Genomic DNA, 21,969 nt, shown 5'->3' on the forward strand with positions numbered 1-21,969 from the left:
TAAACCAGGGGTTATATACTGCACTACAGACTACGGCCCATCTATTGGATTTTACAGACATTGCATCAAATTAGCTATTTTGGACCAACTGCGTCACGGGCCGGATGAAAACTCCCGGTGGGCCGTAGTTTGCCCACCTCTGCTCTAGAGGCTTTAGTCTATAGATTTGGTCTTGAACCAGTCTGTTTGTGGGAACATCCAAACTAAAGGGTAATGAACTGTGGAATTAATCTGTGCCTCTAGGTACTAAGTTGGTCACTTAGTATTCATCAATATGGCTACAGCCTGATTTCACAGCAGGTGAGCAGGCATTTATTCAGTATAACACAGTGGGAATTAACGTTCACATAGCATCAAGACCATGACACAGCATCAAAGTTCACTTCGAAAGGGAACGTCTTAGGGTTATGTATATTTCATATGGAAGATCGAAATGAGACTGCGTTTCATTGCCATACTTCATGCATGTATGCGCATCTTCCTTCAGACAATTTAAATACGATGAAGTTTTACGTAGGCACACTTTTTCAAGATTGGTGTGTTTATGCATGTCCTTCAGACACTGGCTAACATGAGGCATTCTTGTAGCATCAATACCATGACTCAGCGTCTTGTTCCCATCTCAGGGAACCGGCTTACACCGGGTCATATCCCCAAGGTGCTTTACAGACTCTAGTAAACCTACAGATACACATTCAGTTCAAGGTTGAATGAAGAACCAAACAACAGACTACTTAAATGTATTCTGCATGCACAAAAATAAAAGTTAAATAATTACTAAAAATAAAATGAAAATTAAGTAAATTAATTAATTTCAGCAAACTATCAGATAAAATGTTATTTGTATCTGTACATGCTGTGGACTATACACATAGAAAACATACTCACAGAGCGTGGCACAGTAAAAGAAGTCTGTCTGGTGACCGCTAATTGATATTTCGCCATCCTGTCCCTGATAGAGTTGCTGCGCTTCAGACTGGGCGTACCTATGACAGAATGCATTTATTTATTCATTCTATCTATCTATCTATCTATCTATCTATCTATCTGTCTATCTGTCTATCTATCTAATAATCTTTCTTCAGGAACTAGACATCATACAGAGAGATGTATTTAGTATTTACCTTTGTTTTCTTTTTGTGTGTCCACATCCTCTGAGCTGCTGTTCACTTCTGTTTGCACCTGAGGAATTAAGTACAAACCATGTAAATCAGCCACAGACTGAAAACATCTGCTTATAAAATTTGACATAGAAATTTGTAGTGCACATACAACAATAACATTTTCAAGTAAGCATAATAAGGAAATAGCACTAAGTTGACATTAACTTTTCTCTAATTATGCATCCACTGGAACATCTACTGTGACGTCTTCTAGAACTTCTGAAATTTTGTAGTTGTAGTGCCAATCCTTTTAAGATAATTATCAACACAAAACCATAAATAAATCCACCAAGACAGCAATAAATAAATATGGCAATAAATAGAGGGTGAAATGGAATAAAGAATCAGACCAATTAAAAAAAAGTGATTAGGTATCTGTATGTATAAGATGTCTGTATGTCTATAGTGCATCTGCAGAAATTATTTTGTGATGGAGTTTATTGTTGGATGTGTTGTGCTCCTTTTCTGCTGATTATTGAAGTGTTTGAAAGAAAGGATTTGGACTTCCCATCACTATTAGTAATGGAAGCTTAGACACATCTGTTTAATGATGAACTATTTTTGATATACTTTTGAGATTTACTCTTATTATTTTTCCATAATTATTCCCTTATTAAAGTAACACTCATAGTAAATATATCAAATATAGTTACAGTGAGGAAAATAAGTATTTGAACACCCTGCTATTTTGCAAGTTCTCCCACTTAGAAATCATGGAGAGGTCTGAAATTGTCATCGTAGGTGCATGTCCACTGTGAGAGACATAATCTAAAAAAAAAAAAAATCCAGAAATCACAATGTATGATTTTTTAACTATTTATTTGTATGATACAGCTGCAAATAAGTATTTGAACACCTGAGAAAATCAATGTTAATATTTGGTACAGTAGCCTTTGTTTGCAATTACAGAGGTCAAACGTTTCCTGTAGTTTTTCACCAGGTTTGCACACACTGCAGGAGGGATTTTGGCCTCCTCCACACAGATCTTCTCTAGATCAGTCAGGTTTCTGGCCTGTCGCAGAGAAACACGGAGTTTGAGCTCCTCCAAAGATTCTCTATTGGGTTTAGGTCTGGAGACTGGCTAGGCCACGCCAGAACCTTGATATGCTTCTTATAGAGCCACTCCTTGGTTATCCTGGCTGTGTGCTTGGTCATTGTCATGTTGGAAGACCCAGCCTCGACCCATCTTCAATGCTCTAACTGAGGGAAGGAGGTTGTTCCCCAAAATCTCGCAATACATGGCCCCGGTCATCCTCTCCTTAATACAGTGCAGTCGCCCTGTCCCATGTGCAGAACCCCCAAAGCATGATGCTACCACCCCCATGCTTCACAGTAGGGATGGTGTTCTTGGGATGGTACTCATCATTCTTCTTCCTCCAAACACGTTTAGTGGAATTATGACCAAAAAGTTCTATTTTGGTCTCATCTGACCACATGACTTTCTCCCATGACTCCTCTGGATCATCCAAATGGTCATTGGCAAACTTAAGTCGGGCCTGGACATGTGCTGGTTTAAGCAGGGGAACCTTCCGTGCCATGCATGATTTCAAACCATGACGTCTTAGTGTATTACCAACAGTAACCTTGGAAACGGTGGTCCCAGCTCTTTTCAGGTCATTGACCAGCTCCTCCCGTGTAGTTCTGGGCTGATTTCTCACCTTTCTTAGGATCATTGAGACCCCACGAGGTGAGATCTTGCATGGAGCCCCAGTCCGAGGGAGATTGACAGTCATGTTTAGCTTCTTCCATTTTCTAATGATTGCTCCAACAGTGGACCTTTTTCACCAAGCTGCTTGGCAATTTCCCGTAGCCCTTTCCAGCCTTGTGGAGGTGTACAATTTTGTCTCTAGTGTCTTTGGACAGCTCTTTGGTCTTGGCCATGTTAGTAGTTGGATTCTTACTGATTGTATGGGGTGGACAGGTGTCTTTATGCAGCTAACGACCTCAAACAGGTGCATCTAATTTAGGATAATAAATGGAGTGGAGGTGGACATTTTAAAGGCAGACTAACAGGTCTTTGAGGGTCAGAATTCTAGCTGATAGACAGGTGTTCAAATACTTATTTGCAGCTGTATCATACAAATAAATAGTTAAAAAATCATACATCATAACATGCAGAATTGACGCGCTACATGTAAACGATATTCTTTGTTGTAGTTTCCTGTCAAAATAACGGAGTTCCTTTGGAATTCTTCAGCTTTTAAGAACTGCCGGTTTCTCATTGGCTGGCTCTCACCTATTAATAATAATTGATTTGCTGAAATCAAAACAGGGACGGCTGGATTGGCTGAATTAACCTGTTTTGATTTCAGCAAATCAATTCGAGCGAACGCAGACAACGTGATTAATATTCATGAGCTCAGCAGCTCATTAATCCTTAGTGCGTTTTATATTGATGACAAATATGCATTCATACTTGGTTATTGTAATTACTAAAGTTCTATCATCATATAATATTAAATTATCATAATATTATATTATAATGCTTGACTGACTGATACTAAGTGTCAGTAGATAAATAGTGTAGATTAATGTACAATGTTTTATAATAATAATTTATTCTTTTTAGTGTCAATTTAATTAATTTAACATATTTAATATGGGGGGCATCCAAAGTTATTTGACATATGAACATTTTTAAAAAAGTAACGCAATAGTTGCTTTCCCTGGTAATTAGTTACTTTTATAATGATGTGACTCAGTTACTAACTCAGTTACTATTTGTGAGAAGTAACTAGTAACTATAACCTAATCACCTTTTTAAAGTAACATGCCCAATACTGGATGTCACTGGATCTTAGCGCTGCGTTCGACACTATCGGCCACAACATTATTTTGAATAGACTAGAAAACTTTGTTGGCATTAGTGGAAGCGCCTTAGCATGGTTCAAATCGTACTTATCTGACCGCCATCAGTTCGTAGCAGTGAATGAAGAGGTATCATATCGATCATAAGTGCAGTGTGGAGTACCTCAAGGCTCGGTACTAGGGCCATTACTTTTCATGCTTTACATTTTACCCTTGGGAGATATCATCAGGGATCACGGTGTTAGCTTTCACTGTAATGCTGATGATACTTAGCTCTATATTATTTCGCGACCCGACAAAACATACCAATTTGAAAAACTAATGGAATGCATAGTAAATATAAAAAACTGGATGACAAGTAATTTCTTACTGCTAAATTCTGAAAAAACAGAGGTGTTAATTATCGGACCTAAAACCTCCACACGTAATAACCTAGAACACTATCTAACACTTGACAGCTGCTCTGTCAATTCTTCGTCATCAATTAGGAACCTAGGTGTGCTATTTGATAGCAATCTCTCCTTCAAAGCCACATTTCTATCATTTATAAAACTGTGTTTTTCCATCTAAAACATATATCTAAATTGCGACTTGTGCTCTCAATGTCAAATGCAGGAATGTTAATTCATGCGTTCATGACCTCAAGGTTAGACTATTGTAATGCTTTATTGGGTGGTTGTTCTGCATGCTTAATAAACACACTCCAGGTGGTTCAAAATGCTGTAGCTAGAGTTCTTACTAGAACCAGGAAGTATGACCACATTAGCCCGGTTCTGTCAACACTGCACTGGCTCCCTATTAAACTTCGTATAGATTTTAAAATCTTGCTAATTACTTATAAAGCCCTGAATGGTTTAGCACCTCAGTACTTGAGCGAGTCTTATCGCATTATAGTCCTCCACGTCCACTGCGTTCTCAAAACTCTGGCAATTTGATAATACCTAGAATATCAAAATCAAATGCGGGTGGCAGATCCTTTTCCTATTTAGTGCCCAAACTCCGGAATAATCTACTTAACACTGTTCGGGAGGCAGACACACTCAGTTTAAATCTAGATTAAAAACCCATCTCTTTAACCTGGTTTACACATAACACACTAACACATTTATATTATTCAAATCTGTTAAACTATTGTTAGGCTGCATTAATTGGCTGAATTAATTAGGTAAACCGGAATTGGGAATACTTCCCATAACACACAATGTACTTGTTACATCGTAAGAATAATGGCATATATGCTAACATTAGTCTGTTTCTTTGTAAGATGGTCCTACGAAGACCACCTCTGAAGAACAATACACTCTTCAAAATGTTTCAAAATGGATTCTCTGAGCAATTTCAAAATCACATTATGTCTGAAATTTAAAATTCAGAAATGGCTACATTTAGAACATGAACATGCTTGAATAAACCAGGTTACATCAGTTAGGGCTTTCCTGTAGCTCAAATAGTAGAGCATGGCGCTAGCAAAGCCAAGATCATGGGTTCGATTCCCAGGGAAAGCAAATGCTGATAAAATGTAAAAACTGTAACTTGAATGCAATGTAAGTCGCTTTGGATAAAAGCGTCTGCTAAATGCATAATGTAAATGTAAATGTAAAAAGGCAAGGAAGGTTTTGTGGTCCTCCACAGATCTGGTGGGGTTTAAAGAGTATGTGAATACCAGTGGCATGACATCATCAACAGCATAGGACACAAGCATGAAGCAAACAGATGGGGAATACTATAACTGAGTGAGGCATAACATGTTTTGCGTGTACCAAAGTGAGCATGACAGCATGCATAGGACTAAAAACATTTTTGTAAAGCTTCTATCAGTAGCCCTCCATCTGAAAACTAGCCATTAACTCACTACACATTGTGATCAAATTCAGACACTGTGAACATTCCTCAGTTTATAAAACAGCACAAAAATAGTAAGTGCATAAGTGTAAACAATTAAAGGTCTGGTGCTAAAAAACATACTGTACACAAGTATGTAAACACAGACACAAGAACTGCTAATGCCCTGCCAATTGTAGGTCTGGTTGAATATATTCAAAATGCACTTTTTGTTAGTGACTGATGTGAGATGTGCCATTATAAGTTGCTGAAATGCATAATTATAGCTATTATAAGCTTAATTATAGCATTTTATAAGGCAACTGTCCATTAAAGGGAGCTTGCATCTACAATTCCCATATTTGCGTAAAATGTATTTAAAACCAGAAATGTGTAGCTCACTTTTTTTTTTTGTTAAAGTGCTTGTTTTTTTTTTTTTTAAATTGTATTTTATTAGTTACTGGGTTTGCACAGGTAAGGAAGCAATTTTATTACACTAGTCTTACATTAACACATATAATATTTAAATCTTGTGGCCAGTGGGGTGTGGCCTTTTTGTCTTTTCAGCCAGCATTTGGGAGGCAAGACACAACTCAAACAACTGCCTCACTATGATGGAACAATAGACATACTTGTGTCTGCATCACACCCCTTTGGTTAGGGGAATTTTAAAGAACATGACTCAGAGCCATAGTAACAAACTCCACCTATAGCTAACTAAGATAATAGACCACATTAATAAATACAGATAAGCAGATGAATCTCCCTTGGTGAATCTCATGAAACATGCAAAGAACATGACTCTGTCTTTTTATTTTTAAACAAATTTTGCTGTTAAAGTTTCATTTGCATAAAACATAACACCAAAAATCATTCTCACGGTAAAATTTCTTGAACTTTTATGATATGAACAGAATAAAGACTGGAGAAGAGTCGAGAATTCTCTTCAAGAATCAGATCTAGCCATTTAATTTCACTTCATATTTTATTTGCTCTTGCAAACCTAAGCTTTGATCTCTGATGTTGTACAAATACATACCTCTCAGTTCTAAAGGTGTATTAAAGGGTTAGTTCACCCAAAAATGAAAATTCTGTCATTAACTACTCACCCTCATGTTGATCCAAACCCATAAGACCTCATCTTTATCTTTGGAAGACAAATTAAGATATTTTTGATGAAATCCGAGAGCTTTTGTGTCACGGTACTCTCATGGATGCACATCAAAGACTGACACGAAAGAGAAGAAATTGTTGAATAAAGTTGTTTTTTATGTTTTCTTTGCACACAAAAAGTATTCTCGTAGCTTCATAAAATTATGGTTGAACCACTGATGTAACATGGACTGTTTTAACAATGTCCTTACTAACTTTCTGGGCCTTGAATGTCGTAGTTGCACTGCAGGGTCAGAAAGCTCTCGGATTTAATAAAGAAATATTTTATTTTTGTGTTCCGAAAATGAACAAAGTTCTTACGGGTTTGAAACGACATGAGGGTGAGTAATTAATGACAGAATTTTCATTTTTGGGTAAACTGTCTCATTAATGGTCAAAGAAAAAGTTCTCTCTCCATTATCAACAATGGTTTCAGCAAAGTGTGAATTTGCCAGCAGCAAACGGAAAAGCTTAAAAAGGCTTAAAACAACACACACACACACCAAGAGAAAGTAGATGAATGAGATGGAATGAAAGACCTCTGCACAGGACAAATGATCTTTTCATTACAGATACAGATAATTCTTTCTTAAATTTAATCAAAATGTCAAAATGTATGCTTATTATGGTTTTGCAAAAAGACAGCCTTGGAGGAATTTTTCATTGAGCTGATTAGTAAGAACCACCATACCATCAGATAACATGAAAGCTGCACATGGTTCTGCACCCCTTTACCTAAATGCATTACTTCAGACTTATGTGCCTCTAGAAGCTTGCGTTCTGCAAGTAAACGGCTCTTTATTGTGCCATCCCAAAGAGGCACAAAATCACTTTCACAGACTTTTACATTACACATCTCTTCCATCCTTATTTGACCCTAACTCTAGCACTCTATTCTAATTCCATTTTATTTATTTGTTTTATTTTTTATTTAAACAAAAAACAAACAAACAAACAAACAAAGACCTTCTAACACTTGCACTCTATTCGTTTTCTAACTGCTTGCTTTCTTTACAAAAAAAGTCCTCTAACACTAGTCTTCTCTATTCTTTTTCTATTCTATATACTTGTTTTCTTTTTATTTATTATATGATAAAAAAAAAAAAAAAAACTCACCAGGCTAACTGCATATTATTGCTCGCATATAACCACATATAACTTGCACATTATTGTTCTTTTGTTGATTTTGATTGCTTCTATTGTCCTTCGTTGTAAGTCGCTTTGGATAAAAGTGTCTGCTAAATGACTAAATGTAAATGTAAAAAATAAGATGTTCTTTAGAAAATATTTGAGAACTACTTAAGAATTTTCAAAAAAATGCATTCTGGACCTGGAATATGCTTCCAAAAAATGTCAGTGGGCAAACGTACAAAATCAGCAGGGGATCAATTCCAGTATCTAATAACTTAAGCTTATTGTGAAGACAATGTTAGATTCAGCGACCTGTTTCCGAGTGCAGATTGCTATCTCAACATTACCATGGAATGAGACATTCCAAAAGAGTCCAAGGAATCAAGTAGGAATGTGAGCACATGCCAGACCTCTGACAAAGGGGGATGGGCACTCAGTGAAAGGAGGTAAAGCCCAGAAACACATGTCCATATCAAGTTGTTACGTACAGGTAAGTTGGTAAGGTAAGGTAAGACAGAAGTTATACCAATTTATTCTGCACCTGTTCTACATAAAGCAACATATTATTTTAAATCAATCAGTTCTGTTTAAATGCATCTAATTTGGGGTTAGATGTATTTATTCTTCTGATAATGAGCTACTTAAAATAAAGTTCTGCCAGAAGATATTAATACCATTTCTGTGTACAATATCTTGAAAATTCAATATATAGGCAAGTTTACACAATTGAACTGCAAATCAGATTGAACCACAAGTCACGAAGGTTTAAAGAATAATATTAAAGTCAGTGCCAGTGCTTGCAACAGCTACACCCTTCAAACACTACAGTGCTGCTGTGTGTGGGAGAGGAGAGAGAGAGAGAAACTCAATGAACCTCAACATCTAACAGATTAATCATGAATAAGTTCCATCTGAAATTATTCTTATATTACATTTATCTTTCGATAACTCTTTTGAGTCATTGACAGATATTTTGCAATGTAAATGACACTCATTGACAAATGTCTGAATATATAAAAAATACTCTGCCTGTCAACACATGTACGTTTGAGATTAATTAAATACTGTATGTTCAATGTTAATTTCTTAAACTCATTTTATTCTGTTTTATAGACCTATTATCTTTTTAAAGGTAGTGGGAGTAGCATCTATCACTATTTGCACTTAATGTAAGCGAGACTTGCGATGCAAACAGTATCTATCACATTTACACAAGCGTATATTTTAATGCCTTGAATATTTGATGTACTTTGACGAATTTGATGTGCATAATTATGTTTGTTAGTTATTGTACTACTGGGAGTGAGATTTGTTTTTCCATATTACATTAATTTGAAATAAGAATTTTCATGTTACAGTAATTTGCACAGAAATCGAGTTTGTCATAAAATAGAATTTAAATTCAATTGTCCTAAATAGACTGCTTTTTCTTTATGCAAAACAAAGTTTTAGATTTCTCTCCTTTGATTATGCCTGGCCTTGTAAGAGTGAAAAATGCAACTAATGGATGTTATAATACTGGCTTACGGATAATTATTATTATTTTTTTTCTACCACAAAGAACCGGGAAGTTAAATATAGAGAGTGCAGAGAGAGGTAGCCTAATGGCATACATATGTGAGTATCTCACCTTGCTTTTGTCCTTTTCATACATCATTTTGAGGTTTTTGAGGGGCAGGGCCGGTTTCTCCGCAGGGGAACATGGATCGGATGTAGTCGTACTTTCTGCCTCCTCTTTTACACACTTCTTTGGTTTAGTCTCCATGTCTTCCTTTATTTTTGCAGGTCTTTCATGGGAGGTTGACTCTTGAGTCAGGCTGGGCTGTCGCATGAGCTTGCTGGAGGAAGCAGGTGGTTCTTGAGGATTGCTGGGTTTGCAGGAAGCAGACCGAGCAGTCAGGCTTACAGGTGCCACGCTCAGCTGAGGAGCAGATTTCTCCTGATGTGTCTGTTCCCAGCGTTTCTTCAGTACACTCAGGTTTCCTGATCGCAGGGACAGAGGCGCACTGTCAACAGACTGAGAAAGAGTGAAAATTATTGTCATGTAGAGATCAATTACAACAATTACAAGCATACAGTAAAATAAATAAAAAAATAAACACCTGTGGTGAATTCCAACTACTTTTACATGTTCTATAAGAAAATAAGTGGGGCTTGTCACAATGTTGCTATGTGGTTGCTAGGGTACTGACAAAGTGTTACTTACAGGGTTATCAATTGCATACTCTCCTGCACTGCATATATCATTAATATCATTTGTTATGTTGTAAAATCAAACTAAACTAAATAAATAAATAGTTAGTTAGTTAATTGAAATATAGCTGAAATAAAAATATATATAAGATGAAAAACTCAATCTAAATAAAATATAAAATGTTACCATGACAACTAAATGAAATAAGTTTGTTAAAGCACTAAAATTACTGAATGTAAATATTTTAGGACGTTTTGTTTGGAACAGAAGTGTCAATGTAATTCAACTCCACGGCAACAGGCAAATGTTTGAACATGACGAGACATGGGACGATAGATGAAAACTCAGAACAGCTGTTTAAAACATCTCCACTGTAAACACAGTCAAGGTTTAATCACTACTAGAACACTCACCAAATAACACCCAATAATGACACACTGCCTCAAAACACTATCATTTCATCAAACCACCAAATGTTACATCACTGGTTTAGTACATGAATCAACTTTTTGATTCATGTCACGTTTGAATCAAACGTTTATTTCAAAGTGCATTACATCACTGACATCATGTCGAGCAGAATACCAATACTGATGTGTTTAAAAGAGTTACAACTGTCCAATAGACAATTCAAACATAAACATTTTCTTTTGCATAATATCTCACTACTCCAAGTCAATACAGGCTCAATACATAGAGGACTGCATTCATGCAACAGTCATTGTGAAACCATGCTGAAACAAGACGCCAGAAAGAGAAGTTGAAGGAGATGAGAGGAAAGACCTGGATAGACAAGGCGCTCTTTATGTCTTTTCTCAGTCCTGCTTTCTCCGAGCTCCTTGGGCGCTGGACATCAGTGATAAAGCTCTACCAGATGTGCAGCAGGCAAGAAACTTGTAAGAACTAGTCCAGCCCAACTGAACAGCCCACATGAAGGAAGGAAAAAGAGAAGAGAAGTGAAAGGAAAGGGGTTGGGGAAGCTTGTGAGATGGAGGGTGGGAGATGATTAAAAGGCGCCTGCTGTGAAACCTGCATACAGGAAATGATGCATGTGATGAAATTTAACTCTTTCCTGTCTGTTTCATGAGGATACATATGGTTGTAAAATTCAAGAAGACAAAAAAGAAATAAAAATAAAATAAATAAATAAATAAATAAACACAGGGGGAAAAAAGAAAAAAAGAAAGCATTTCAATCAGGACATAAAGACTGCATTTAAACTGATGTGTTTTGATGACTTACTACTGGGGGTTAACAGTAAACCACCTATCATTACATTGACTAACCTTCTGAAGGAACTGAAACAGATAACGGCTTGCACTGTTTCTGATGTTTTAAAAGTAAACGTGCAAAGAATCAGTTAAACCAAAAACAAAAAATCTGATATAATTTACTCAACCCTCATGTCATGTCTTGGAAAACACAAACATAGAAATGTTAATGAATTTATTCTCTTTTTTTATATAACAAAATATAACCTAGAGACTGTATGGGGTAAAGAAGAGTGCAGTTTTTCAAATAGTTTCCATTACATTAAATTATAGTAAAACCAGTCAAACCTACAGATTTTTTCTTCTCTGAACTTGCTTCCTCAGCGGCCTTCTGATATCTGAAAAAGAAGAAAAGGTTAAAAAAAAAAGAAAAAAAAGAAAGTAGAGTAAATGTGAAGTATCAAAATTACAATCAAGCTAAACATTTTTGATTGACAATAGAATACATTTTTCTCTTTTGATTTAATATGCACAAACAACTATAAGTATTTCCCTGAAAAGTATAAACACTATTGCTTAATCAAAACAATGCTCTGTTTGATGTAGTCATCTGACACAGCTTGAGTTTTGTGTGGGACTATATTTGTCTGATCAGTATCAGATGTGGGAAACCGGGACATTCTTTGAAAAACACTTTGATTACACTTAAGGTAAAGATATACAAACTTGAGTAAAAGAAGAACTGCCTAAGTGGTGGAAGGTCATTAGAGCCTTCTCAGGGGACATTGATTGGTTACAGCTCAAAAAACATATAGAGATTTGATATCAATACAAGTTAATTAAAAACAATACATTTAATGGAACAGATTATTAACATTGCTTAGCTGTTCAAAGCTTATGGCCCTGAGCTGAAAACAAAGAAAGAAAAAATAATGAATGTTGGTCCAAATGTATATGGTAAATTGCTGCCTCCTACTGGCTCTAGCAGCAAGCATTTTCATCTTTCCTCTCTTTCAGCTTTCACTTGAAGGCCATAAGAATCGTGTCAGCAAACCAGTGTTGTAGATGAACTGCTTTTACTATAAACTGAATTTATATATATATATATAACAGCTGTGTTCTCTAGTGATGGCAAATAAAAGCTTTGTGAAGAAGCAAAGCTTTCCTCTACACTGTATGGATAAAACATTTCACCACTTGAAGCTTTTCAGGACAGTTGGTGGACAAAACTAACGTTACAAATGCTGGTTTTACAGCTGGTTCTGCAGCTGATGCTCCATGAACATTTTGTTTTATTTTAAAGAAATAGTAGCAATTGTTGAAGTGATTAAGTCAGTTTAGTGTATTAAATCGTACATTTATAAATAAGATATGCAGTCTATTTTAGCCATGCCCCAGTCTTTTGGCTGTTATTTTATACACAATTTATATAGGCTTCATACTGTATTAAAATGAGAAAAATCATGCTTGGGCTGACTCCCTTGAACCATTTTTGACAACAATTCAATTCATTCCTTAAAATAAATTTTAATATAAAACCCACTTCCGTGGTTGTGTTGATATTTAATGTTATGGCCATTTTTAAATGAATAACAATCCTACTTGCAACCCAGGTTGTCTTTCTATTGTGTCTCTTGTGTCTCTTTTTAATTAGCATCAGCCTGGTTAAACAAAAAGTTAAGAAGATTTTCCAGTGGCTTTTTGATTATTGCAGAAAATAAGCTGTGTGACCATCAAAAATGCATTATTCCTACATGACCATTAAGAAAAAATACTTTTTTTGTTGAAGCATTCCCCATAGCCATGTGATAAGCACTGATAATATGAAGCTAAAAAATCAATACCACTTACTTGGAAAAGCGCTCAGTGATGGCATTGTTCTTTCCACGGCTCCCAACCAATGAGAGCTCTTTGGCTGTGATCCGTAAAGACCGTGATGCCCACTGTTTCCTGCTAAATGGCCCCACATCCATCTCTGCCAAACAGAAAAACAAATATGAAACAAAACAGTTAATGGAACAGCAAACATGTAAAGGTAACATTTAGAAATGTGAAACTATTGTTGTGTACAACAAACATTCTAATTAATCATTTGGCCTAAAAATGTTCTAATGAATAAACAGTGTTTTAATATTTAAAATGTGTGACAACTTGCCCCATGACTCTCTTTCTCTAAGAACACAGCTCAATGTTTTCATTAAAACTGAACTTCAGTATGTAGCTGACCTACCTGAATATAAAATTCCTCAAATGTGTCACCCCACATCATTATATAGTGCACTTTTTGAGGAAACAACCATTAGTCATGTCTGAAACCTTAGTAGACATCATCAGGTGCATTCATTCAAATAACAAGAGTACAGCCATTGTACTGTACACTCAATGACTAGAAAATACCTATGATGTACTGCGAGTGTCTTGTTGAATGATTTCCCACATTTCCCTCGGAGCACTGACACTCTATGGCAGAGGACAACTGAAGCCAAGCCGAGCTAAAAATTTTAAGCTGATAGTTGATATTATCCCTCAGTAAAGTAGACAACATGAATTTTACAGTACATCTCAATTGCATCTCAATACATTCTATGTCCTCCTGTCCATCCCCCAAAGCCTGCTACTCGCCAGAAGAGCCCTGGCAATGGAAGGATGCCTCTCACCTGTGCTTCCCATATGGCCATCCAGTGATCTCAAAGAGCATTTCCTAAGAGCAAATTTCCATACTTTCCATTGTTTCAAATGTTGCATTGTGTGTGTGGCTCGTGTGGCACAGGTCCCTCATGCTTCATTCTCTCCGCAGTGCCTCGATTTACAGTATATTTCATACATGAGGATCAGTGCCCCTTACCTGCAGCAAATGGCTTGATCTCTTTCGGCCAGTGCACAGACGATCAGCAAGGCCATGGCCAACCTGGTGGTGCTGGAGCACCACCTTTGGTTGAACTTAACAGAGACCAAGGACGCTGACAAGGTCACCTTCCTCAACTCCCCTGTGTCATTATTCAGCCCTGCCATAGACAGTTTTGCTAAGCACTTCATGGCAGCACAGAAGTCATCACAGCTAAAGCGTTCTAGCTCGGTGGCTTGTTCAATTCACTAGAATGCTCCATCATCCCTGCAGCCTGTGAAGTCTGAGCCTGGGCTCGAACAGCACCCTCAGATGGCTAAATGCTATCCATTTCCTAAGCACCAGGGACCCTGCCCCAGAGTGATGTTGGACCCTGAGCTGCAGAAGCCATCCTGATCTCAACACAAAGAGGAAGAGGAGAGGGTCAGGTCCCAGCGAGACCAGACTGCCCTCAAAGAAGTCTCGCCTCACTCTCCATTCCCCTGCTTAGCTCTGGGTGATAGAAGCATTGTTCAAGCTGTTCCCTCCCTTCCTGTTCAGTACGTGCTCAAGTAAATGACTGCTGTGATAGTGTACCCACATACTCAAAAGAACACTTCTCTTCTCATTACCGCAAAATGTCAGTTCCCCGCCTCTATGCGGTGACCTGCCACTCGAAAGTCTCAGACCACTTTGAAAGCCATCCCAGGCATGTCAAGTTGGATTCTGTAGACTTTAGAATGGGGTTACTTGCTCCGGTTTGCTCACAGACCCTCTTGCTTCAGAGGTATTATTTAAACTAAGGTAAGCAACAACAATTCGGTTCTCCGGGCCGAAGTGCAAAGTTTGCTTGCAAAAGGGACCATATAGATGGTTCAGCTTTCATTCACATTCACATCCAGACGCTTTCATTCACATCCAAATAGCCCGACATCACAGACCGTTCTTGAGATTTGCATTCGAGGGGATGGCCTATCAATATACAGTCCTACCCTTTGGAATGTCTCTGGACCTGTACACGTTTATGAAGTGCGTGGATCTCTTTCCTCTCTGGGGCAGATGGGAATCCGCATTATGAATTGCCTCTGTGATTGGCTTGTGTTAGCCAGATCGAAGCTCGAACGCTGATCCTCACGCTGGAGCAACTTGGGATGAAAATCAATTTAGTCAAGAGCTCTCTGTCTTCTGGCCAGCGAGTCATCTTCCTGCAGACAGTTATCGACTCGACTCAGATGCGGCCCTGGCTTAAACTGAAATGTTCACTGATAATTTTGCGGCTAGCGGCATGATTCAGATTGAATCATGTTCTCCAGTTCTCCAGAGGATGCTCTGCCTCATGTCAACTGTCTCCTCTGAGATTCTGTTTGGCCTGCTTCACGTGTGGCCCGTCCACTGTGCCTGGGATGTCTTTGCCTCAAGGTGACCCACTGCTGTGCCTCTATGGAAGGCCCCTTGCCTGTTTCAGACAGGCTTCCCATTGGGATTGACCTCCAGAAGGAAGGTGGTCACGACAGATGCATCCAACTGTACGAGCACTGTACAAGGCTCTTGGTCCAGCCTGGAGCAATGGCCTCACATCAACTTCCATGAGATGATGATGTATTTTCTAGCCCTATAAACCTTCCTACCTGCCTTAAGAGGGCACCATGTTCCTCGTAAACTTGGACAACATGATGGTGGTAGCCTTTATAAATCACCAATGCAATGTTAGGTCACACTCCCTTTACAGGATGGCAAGACGCCTCCTCTTATGGGCACAGTGCAACTTACTCTCACTGAGGGAGGTTCACATGCCAGGCAGACTGAACCAAGGAATGAACAAGGAGAGGATCTCCTTTCTCAAGCAAAGGGCATGATCTGGCATCCCTGGCCCGAGCTGTAGAGCCTTCATGTTTGGCCCCTTGACAGGAGTCTTTACAGCTCTGCGCGAGGGTGACTAACACTATTTTGGAAGCTAGAGCCCCTCCTACGAGACTCTATACTATCAGGTGGTTAGTCTTTTCTAAATAGTATGCAGCATGGAACAAGTAGCCATCCTCTTTGTGATGTGTCATCCATGCTAACCTTTCTGCAAGAGCTGCTGGATAAGAAAGAGTATGTGGCAGCCATCATAGCCAATCACACTCTCGTGCCTGGCCAGTCAGTCTGTAAAAATGACCTTCTTGAGGGGATCTTGGAGACTGAATCCACCTCGTCCTAATTCTGTGCCGACATGGGACTTATCCACAGTCCTTAGGGCCTACAAGGCCCTCTTTTTGAGCTGCTCTAGGTGGCAGAATTATGGCCCCTATCATTCAAGATTGCCCTACTTCTGGCTTTTCCATCGGTCAAGCAAGTGGGCAGTTTACAAGCACTCTCAGTCAGTGCTTCATACCGTGAGTTTGGGCCTAATGACTGTAAAGTCGCCTTCAAACCAAGACACGGCTATCTGTCTAATGTGCTCTCTACTCCGTCCAGAGCATAAGTCATCAGTCTTCTAGCTCTTCCTAACCAAAAGAATGAGCAGGGTCCTAATTTACCTTGCCCGGTTTGGGCTCTTAGAGTATATGTAGAGCGCTCTAGCCACTTCTGGCATTCAGAGCGGCTCAAGTATGCTTCAGAGGCCGCTCTAAAGGCCTGCCAGTTATGAAGCAGAGACTATCCCGCTGAATAGTTGACACTGTAGCTCTGGCTTACACCTCAGTGGGTTTACAGTATCCTATTGGAGTGAGGGCCCACTCCACCAGAGGAATAGCCTTCTCCTGGGCATGGTCCAGTGGAGTTTCTTTAGGTGACATTTGTGCAGCTGCCAGGATGGCTTCTCTACACTTGCTTATAGCATGACACTATTGAATGCGTTCCCCATAAGCGTATCAATGGGAGAGACCTGTTTACTAAAATAACCTTGGTTCCCTGAGATAAGTGAACCAGCATTGTGGAGACTGCTGTGCTATAAGGCTGCATGTGAGTTGATGATGGTCGCTATCATTTTAAAAATTCAGACAAAATGCAGCTACATGAGCGTGAACAAATCAGGCTTCAGTATCAGAGTAAACAGGAGTTTCCCCAAAATCATATCAATCCAGCGCACGTCCCTTATCTCAGGGAACCAAGGTTATGTCAGTAAGAAGAGCGTTTTCAACTTTACCTATAACTGCAAACCATAAATCTCACCAATCGGTAAGGTGAATCACAGTTGATGTCACAAAACACATCAAGTCTTTAGTACTGCTTTTTAACATGTTAGCACCACCAAATGCTCTGATATATGTAAACTATAGGTGTTGTTTTGAATTCTCTTTATTTTAATTTTCTTGAAACAACACACACACAATGTCTCAAAAACAGGTACTATACAGCAAAATACAACATCAAACCTATAGGTGTGTTTGACTTCATGTGTTACTGCACAAACCAATTTCTTTCTGACTTGAAACAGTGCAATACACTGAGATGAGATGGCGCCTGCACCACATCACTGTGACATATGCCATCACAGTACAGTAAGAGCGATTTGAGAGCTGTCAGCTGGCACATTCTGTTTTGTATATACCAGAATATACTGATATATAAAGCAGTAAAGTACTGAAAAAAAAGTGTTTCTGTTGCTACATGAAAACATCCGAAGTATCTGAAGACATTGATGTCTAAATTTCAGTTTTATTCCTGAATTTTAAACAGAACTGAGGTTGCAAACAGAACACCTAGAACAGCAAAGTTTGTCTTTATATGTTGAGAAAGCCTTGTTTAAAAGTTCTGAACAGAAGTTTGAAAAGCCTTGACATTTGAAGGACTTAAGTACAGAGGGTTTTGTTGACCACGGTAGAAGAACACCAAGGATGCATTAACTTTTTTTCACATTCAAATTTATTTTATTTATTACGGTTCAGTAAATTACTCTTCTTAACATTCCAATTCAACTTTCAGTAGAGTGTGCCCAATTCAATTAAAAATACAACTCCAATTAATAGAAAGGGATTCTATTCTGATTTTTTTCTTTTTTCTTTTTTTTGCACAACCTCTATTACAAATGTATGTATTACTGTATTACAAAGTTCCTTAACCCTAGTCCTGGAGAGCCAGTGTCCTATAGACTTTAGTACAAATCCCAATTTACCAGTCCTCACTGTTTCATTAATTTTAGCTGTTACTTGCACACATAGCACAAGCTAAAGCCAACATTGGGTGAATTACATAGCCAGACCAACAAGGACAGTGGTTATTAACAGTGAGACACAGAGGACTTTGACCCTAGAGGTGAGACCTTCCGACTGAACATTTGACTAAACCTAACGCTACATATCAACACAGATTTAAAACACACACATATAGTAAAACTATATAAACAATTTGTTGATTAATATAGTTTCAAGATAATGAAAATGAGAAAACAGGATTAATGCATATAAAAAACTGAATATGTGCATGCAACAATTGTTGTTGTTGTTATTATTATTATTTTATTAACATGAAAGTGATTCATCCAAATTTACCTTTCATTGTTTTGTCCTGCTGTTAATATACGCAGTGTCCTAATATTTTGTAGTCTGTGCTTTTTCTGTGTGATTTTATGTCTGACTTTCCTGGCTTCAAAGCAGTGAAAATACTTTCCAGTCTCAATCACTTACTTGCTCAGTCTAAAGCAATTGCCAAGAAAAGCATCAAATGAAAGTCTAAAATTTGGCAAATAATGAACAGAGTAAAACAAAAAAAAAAAAAAAAAAATCCTCACAAAATTATGGGGGAGGGGGGGTATTGATTTAGCAAACAGACTGAATGATTATTAAATAATAATTCGATTGAGAATGATCCATCACAACTTTTAAAAGGAAATGATGGGTTACTTTTTGACTAAAATACATATACTACATATTTTGTATATCAGATGACATATTTCCTTTAGTGCTGCAAAAAATGACCTTTGATCGTACACTTTGATAAACTTCCTCAGCAATGATTGACATAACCACAGCAAAGATCTAAAAACTGAATCATCAAAAACACAACAACCTGAATACCAGTATATGATGTCATGTGGATCAAATAGTAACCAGGATGGAGCAAACAAAATATTCCTCTGCTCCCAAAAGTACAAAAGCCATCAGCTGTCAGTGATTAGGGATAAATAATGTACAAAGACATATCTTTTGAAAGGGTACTGGTCCAGTGGCAGCTTTTGAAATTGAGATTTCTACATCATCTGAAAGCTGAATAAATAAGCTTTCCGTTGATGTATGATTTGTTAGGATAGGAATATTTGGCTGAGATACAACTATTTGAAAATCTGGAATCTGAGGGTGCAAAAAAATCAAAATACTGCGAAAATCACCTTTAAAGTTGTCTGAATTAAGTTCTTATCTATGCATATTACTGATCAAAAATTAAGTTTTGATATATTTATGGTAGGAAATTCACTAAATATCTTCATGGAACATGATCTTTACTAATGATCCTAATGATATTTGGCATATCCTAAATATCCTAATGATTTTTGGCATAAAATAAAAATGGATAATTCTGACCCATACAATGCATTTTTGGCTATTGCTAAAAATATACCCCAGTGACTTAAGACTGGTTTTGTGGTCCAGGGTCACACACGCACACACACACACACACACAAAATTGTGCCATTGTGTCACCCATGCTCATTTCACATTAAAACCATAAGACAATAAAGAAATGAATATATTTTGAATGAAACCTGACAGATTTCTGTCTCTCCATTGAAAGTTCTGTCTGTATATTGTATGTATGTAAATTGCTCAGTGTTTATACATGAATAAAAGCCTAAATTAAATCCGTTCAGCAATTTTGTCTCTTTGGAAGACTTGCATTAAACCACTTGATTATATTTACTATATTTTTGTATATGCTCGAAAGTTTTGGTTTCGAGAACATTCAATGTATGAACAAAAAAGATGAGAGAATATTTTAAAATTCAACTATCTTATTTATATATTATCTTAATCTTAATAGTCATATGCTTTTGGAATAGTATTATGGTATAAGTAAATGTTGACAGGTTTTTCATATTTGGGTGAATTATAAAATAAAACAAAACAGATTAAACAATCGGATTATTAAGGTTTATATAGGAATATGAACTTGAATATTCAATGCACAAAAACAATCTAGCCAACACAAATAGAAATTCTAAACCATATGTTTATGACATTTGGTTTACAAACCAGTAATAATTAAAGTAAACGAAAAAAAAAAATGATGTAGATGATAAAACAAAAACAGGTTTTTTTAGCACTTGGCAAGTCAAAGAATGTGAAAGTGAAATAACCTTTATAAGATTGACATGACCTCATATTTTGTGCTTAATTAAATATAGTAACTAACTAAATAAAATAAAATAAAAATAAAATCTAAACTTTATTCTTAAAACAATAGATTTCTTTTTCTTTTCTTTTTTTTTTTTTTTTTTGCATGTTGGTCTGTCCAGTTTTGTGACATTCAACAACACTAAGATATGACATGTCACAAAGACTTCCTTCTTCCTAGAAAGGTCTGGTGGTCAAACTGGATCTTCACCCAACATGGTGAGCACCGGCAGACAAAACATCTGCTTAACTCCCTCTTCAAACACTACTGTACATTTTACGTTTACGGCTGACAAATGATGTGTTTAAACCAAAAGTATAATCTCATGAATTTGTCAATTTAACAGCTGCCTCTTTTGTCAATGAAAAACACATTTTAGAAGATCATCTACATTCATCACAGGTTAATGAATACAGACCCACCTCTATAATTCAAATGCAGTCCCTCCTGTCTTCAAAGGTTTTGGACTTCAATGTCTTTTCTTAATCTAGCCAACAAGTTTCGATTATGAATAATCACTACAGACTTTTAATGTGTCACCTGATTCTAGAGAAAACTCTGTGATATCTGACACTCCTTGTGCTTGTGTAGGAGTTTATCCCATGTGACTATACAAGGGGTGGAGTCTGGAGAAAGGTCCACCAGCAATGGTGGAGCTGTTATCATGTGACAATACGCACCAGTGCACCCAGGCATTGAATGTCACCTGGCAGGTGTGTTTTGAATGGGTGTGTGTGTGCACTTGTGTTATTCCTGGAGTATCTACTTTCTTGCTGTTCTTTGCAAATGAGTTAACTGAACAAGTCAAGTCAAACAGTAACATAAGAGACTTTCTATATGTAAAGTGTAAACTTTCTAACTGAGGGTTGAAATGCACCGTGGCATTTTGCCTATTGTCGCTTTCAGTTCAATATATTAAGCTTTCCAAGAAAAAGACCAATACACAAATCCATGTTTCAGTACACTATCCATTGCATTTTTCCTTCCTTTTCTTGTAGAAGCAGGACCTCAAAAACCTTTACTTAGAGTATGTTAAAAAACATCTCCCCATTATAAATGGTGTTTGATAAGACAAGCATCACAATTAATACTACTCCTTTGCAGCAGGTTTTGTTTCAAATCCCTGATTCAAATCATTAAACTACTGTAGAACTTGTACTATTTGTGTTAAGGACATGAATAACACCTTAATACATTGACTGTTCTGTTTTTCACCTGCCAGACAATAAAACAGGCAAAACGTTATATTTATATTTAAGAAGGGATTCAAGCCATATGCACTGCTCAAAACGTCATGGCCTACACACACACACACACACACACACACACTGCAGCTAAATATCACTGTCACTA

General features: G+C 37.3%; 1 protein-coding gene across 2 annotated transcripts in view; it reads right to left on the bottom strand.

The window, feature by feature from the left end:
* The window catches only part of lima1b (LIM domain and actin binding 1b), a 30,976-nt gene extending 9,797 nt beyond the window's left edge, over positions 1-21,179 (bottom strand). The window contains exons 1-6 of one of the 2 annotated variants that reach the window (XM_058792452.1): positions 21,039-21,179; positions 13,332-13,455; positions 11,833-11,878; positions 9,706-10,092; positions 1,125-1,182; positions 889-986 (exon numbers count right to left, since the gene is read on the bottom strand). In XM_058792452.1, coding sequence (XP_058648435.1) covers positions 889-986; positions 1,125-1,182; positions 9,706-10,092; positions 11,833-11,878; positions 13,332-13,453 — 711 coding nt within the window. In that variant the 5' untranslated portion in view covers positions 13,454-13,455; positions 21,039-21,179. Of the gene's footprint in view, positions 1-888; positions 987-1,124; positions 1,183-9,705; positions 10,093-11,052; positions 11,193-11,832; positions 11,879-13,331; positions 13,456-21,038 lie in introns of those variants that run through there. The other variant, XM_058792453.1, reaches the window with a different exon arrangement.
* Positions 21,180-21,969: the final 790 nt, after the last annotated feature.

The sequence above is a fragment of the Onychostoma macrolepis genome, chromosome 11 (genome assembly GCF_012432095.1).
Source record: "Onychostoma macrolepis isolate SWU-2019 chromosome 11, ASM1243209v1, whole genome shotgun sequence".
NCBI classification, from domain to species: domain Eukaryota; kingdom Metazoa; phylum Chordata; class Actinopteri; order Cypriniformes; family Cyprinidae; genus Onychostoma; species Onychostoma macrolepis.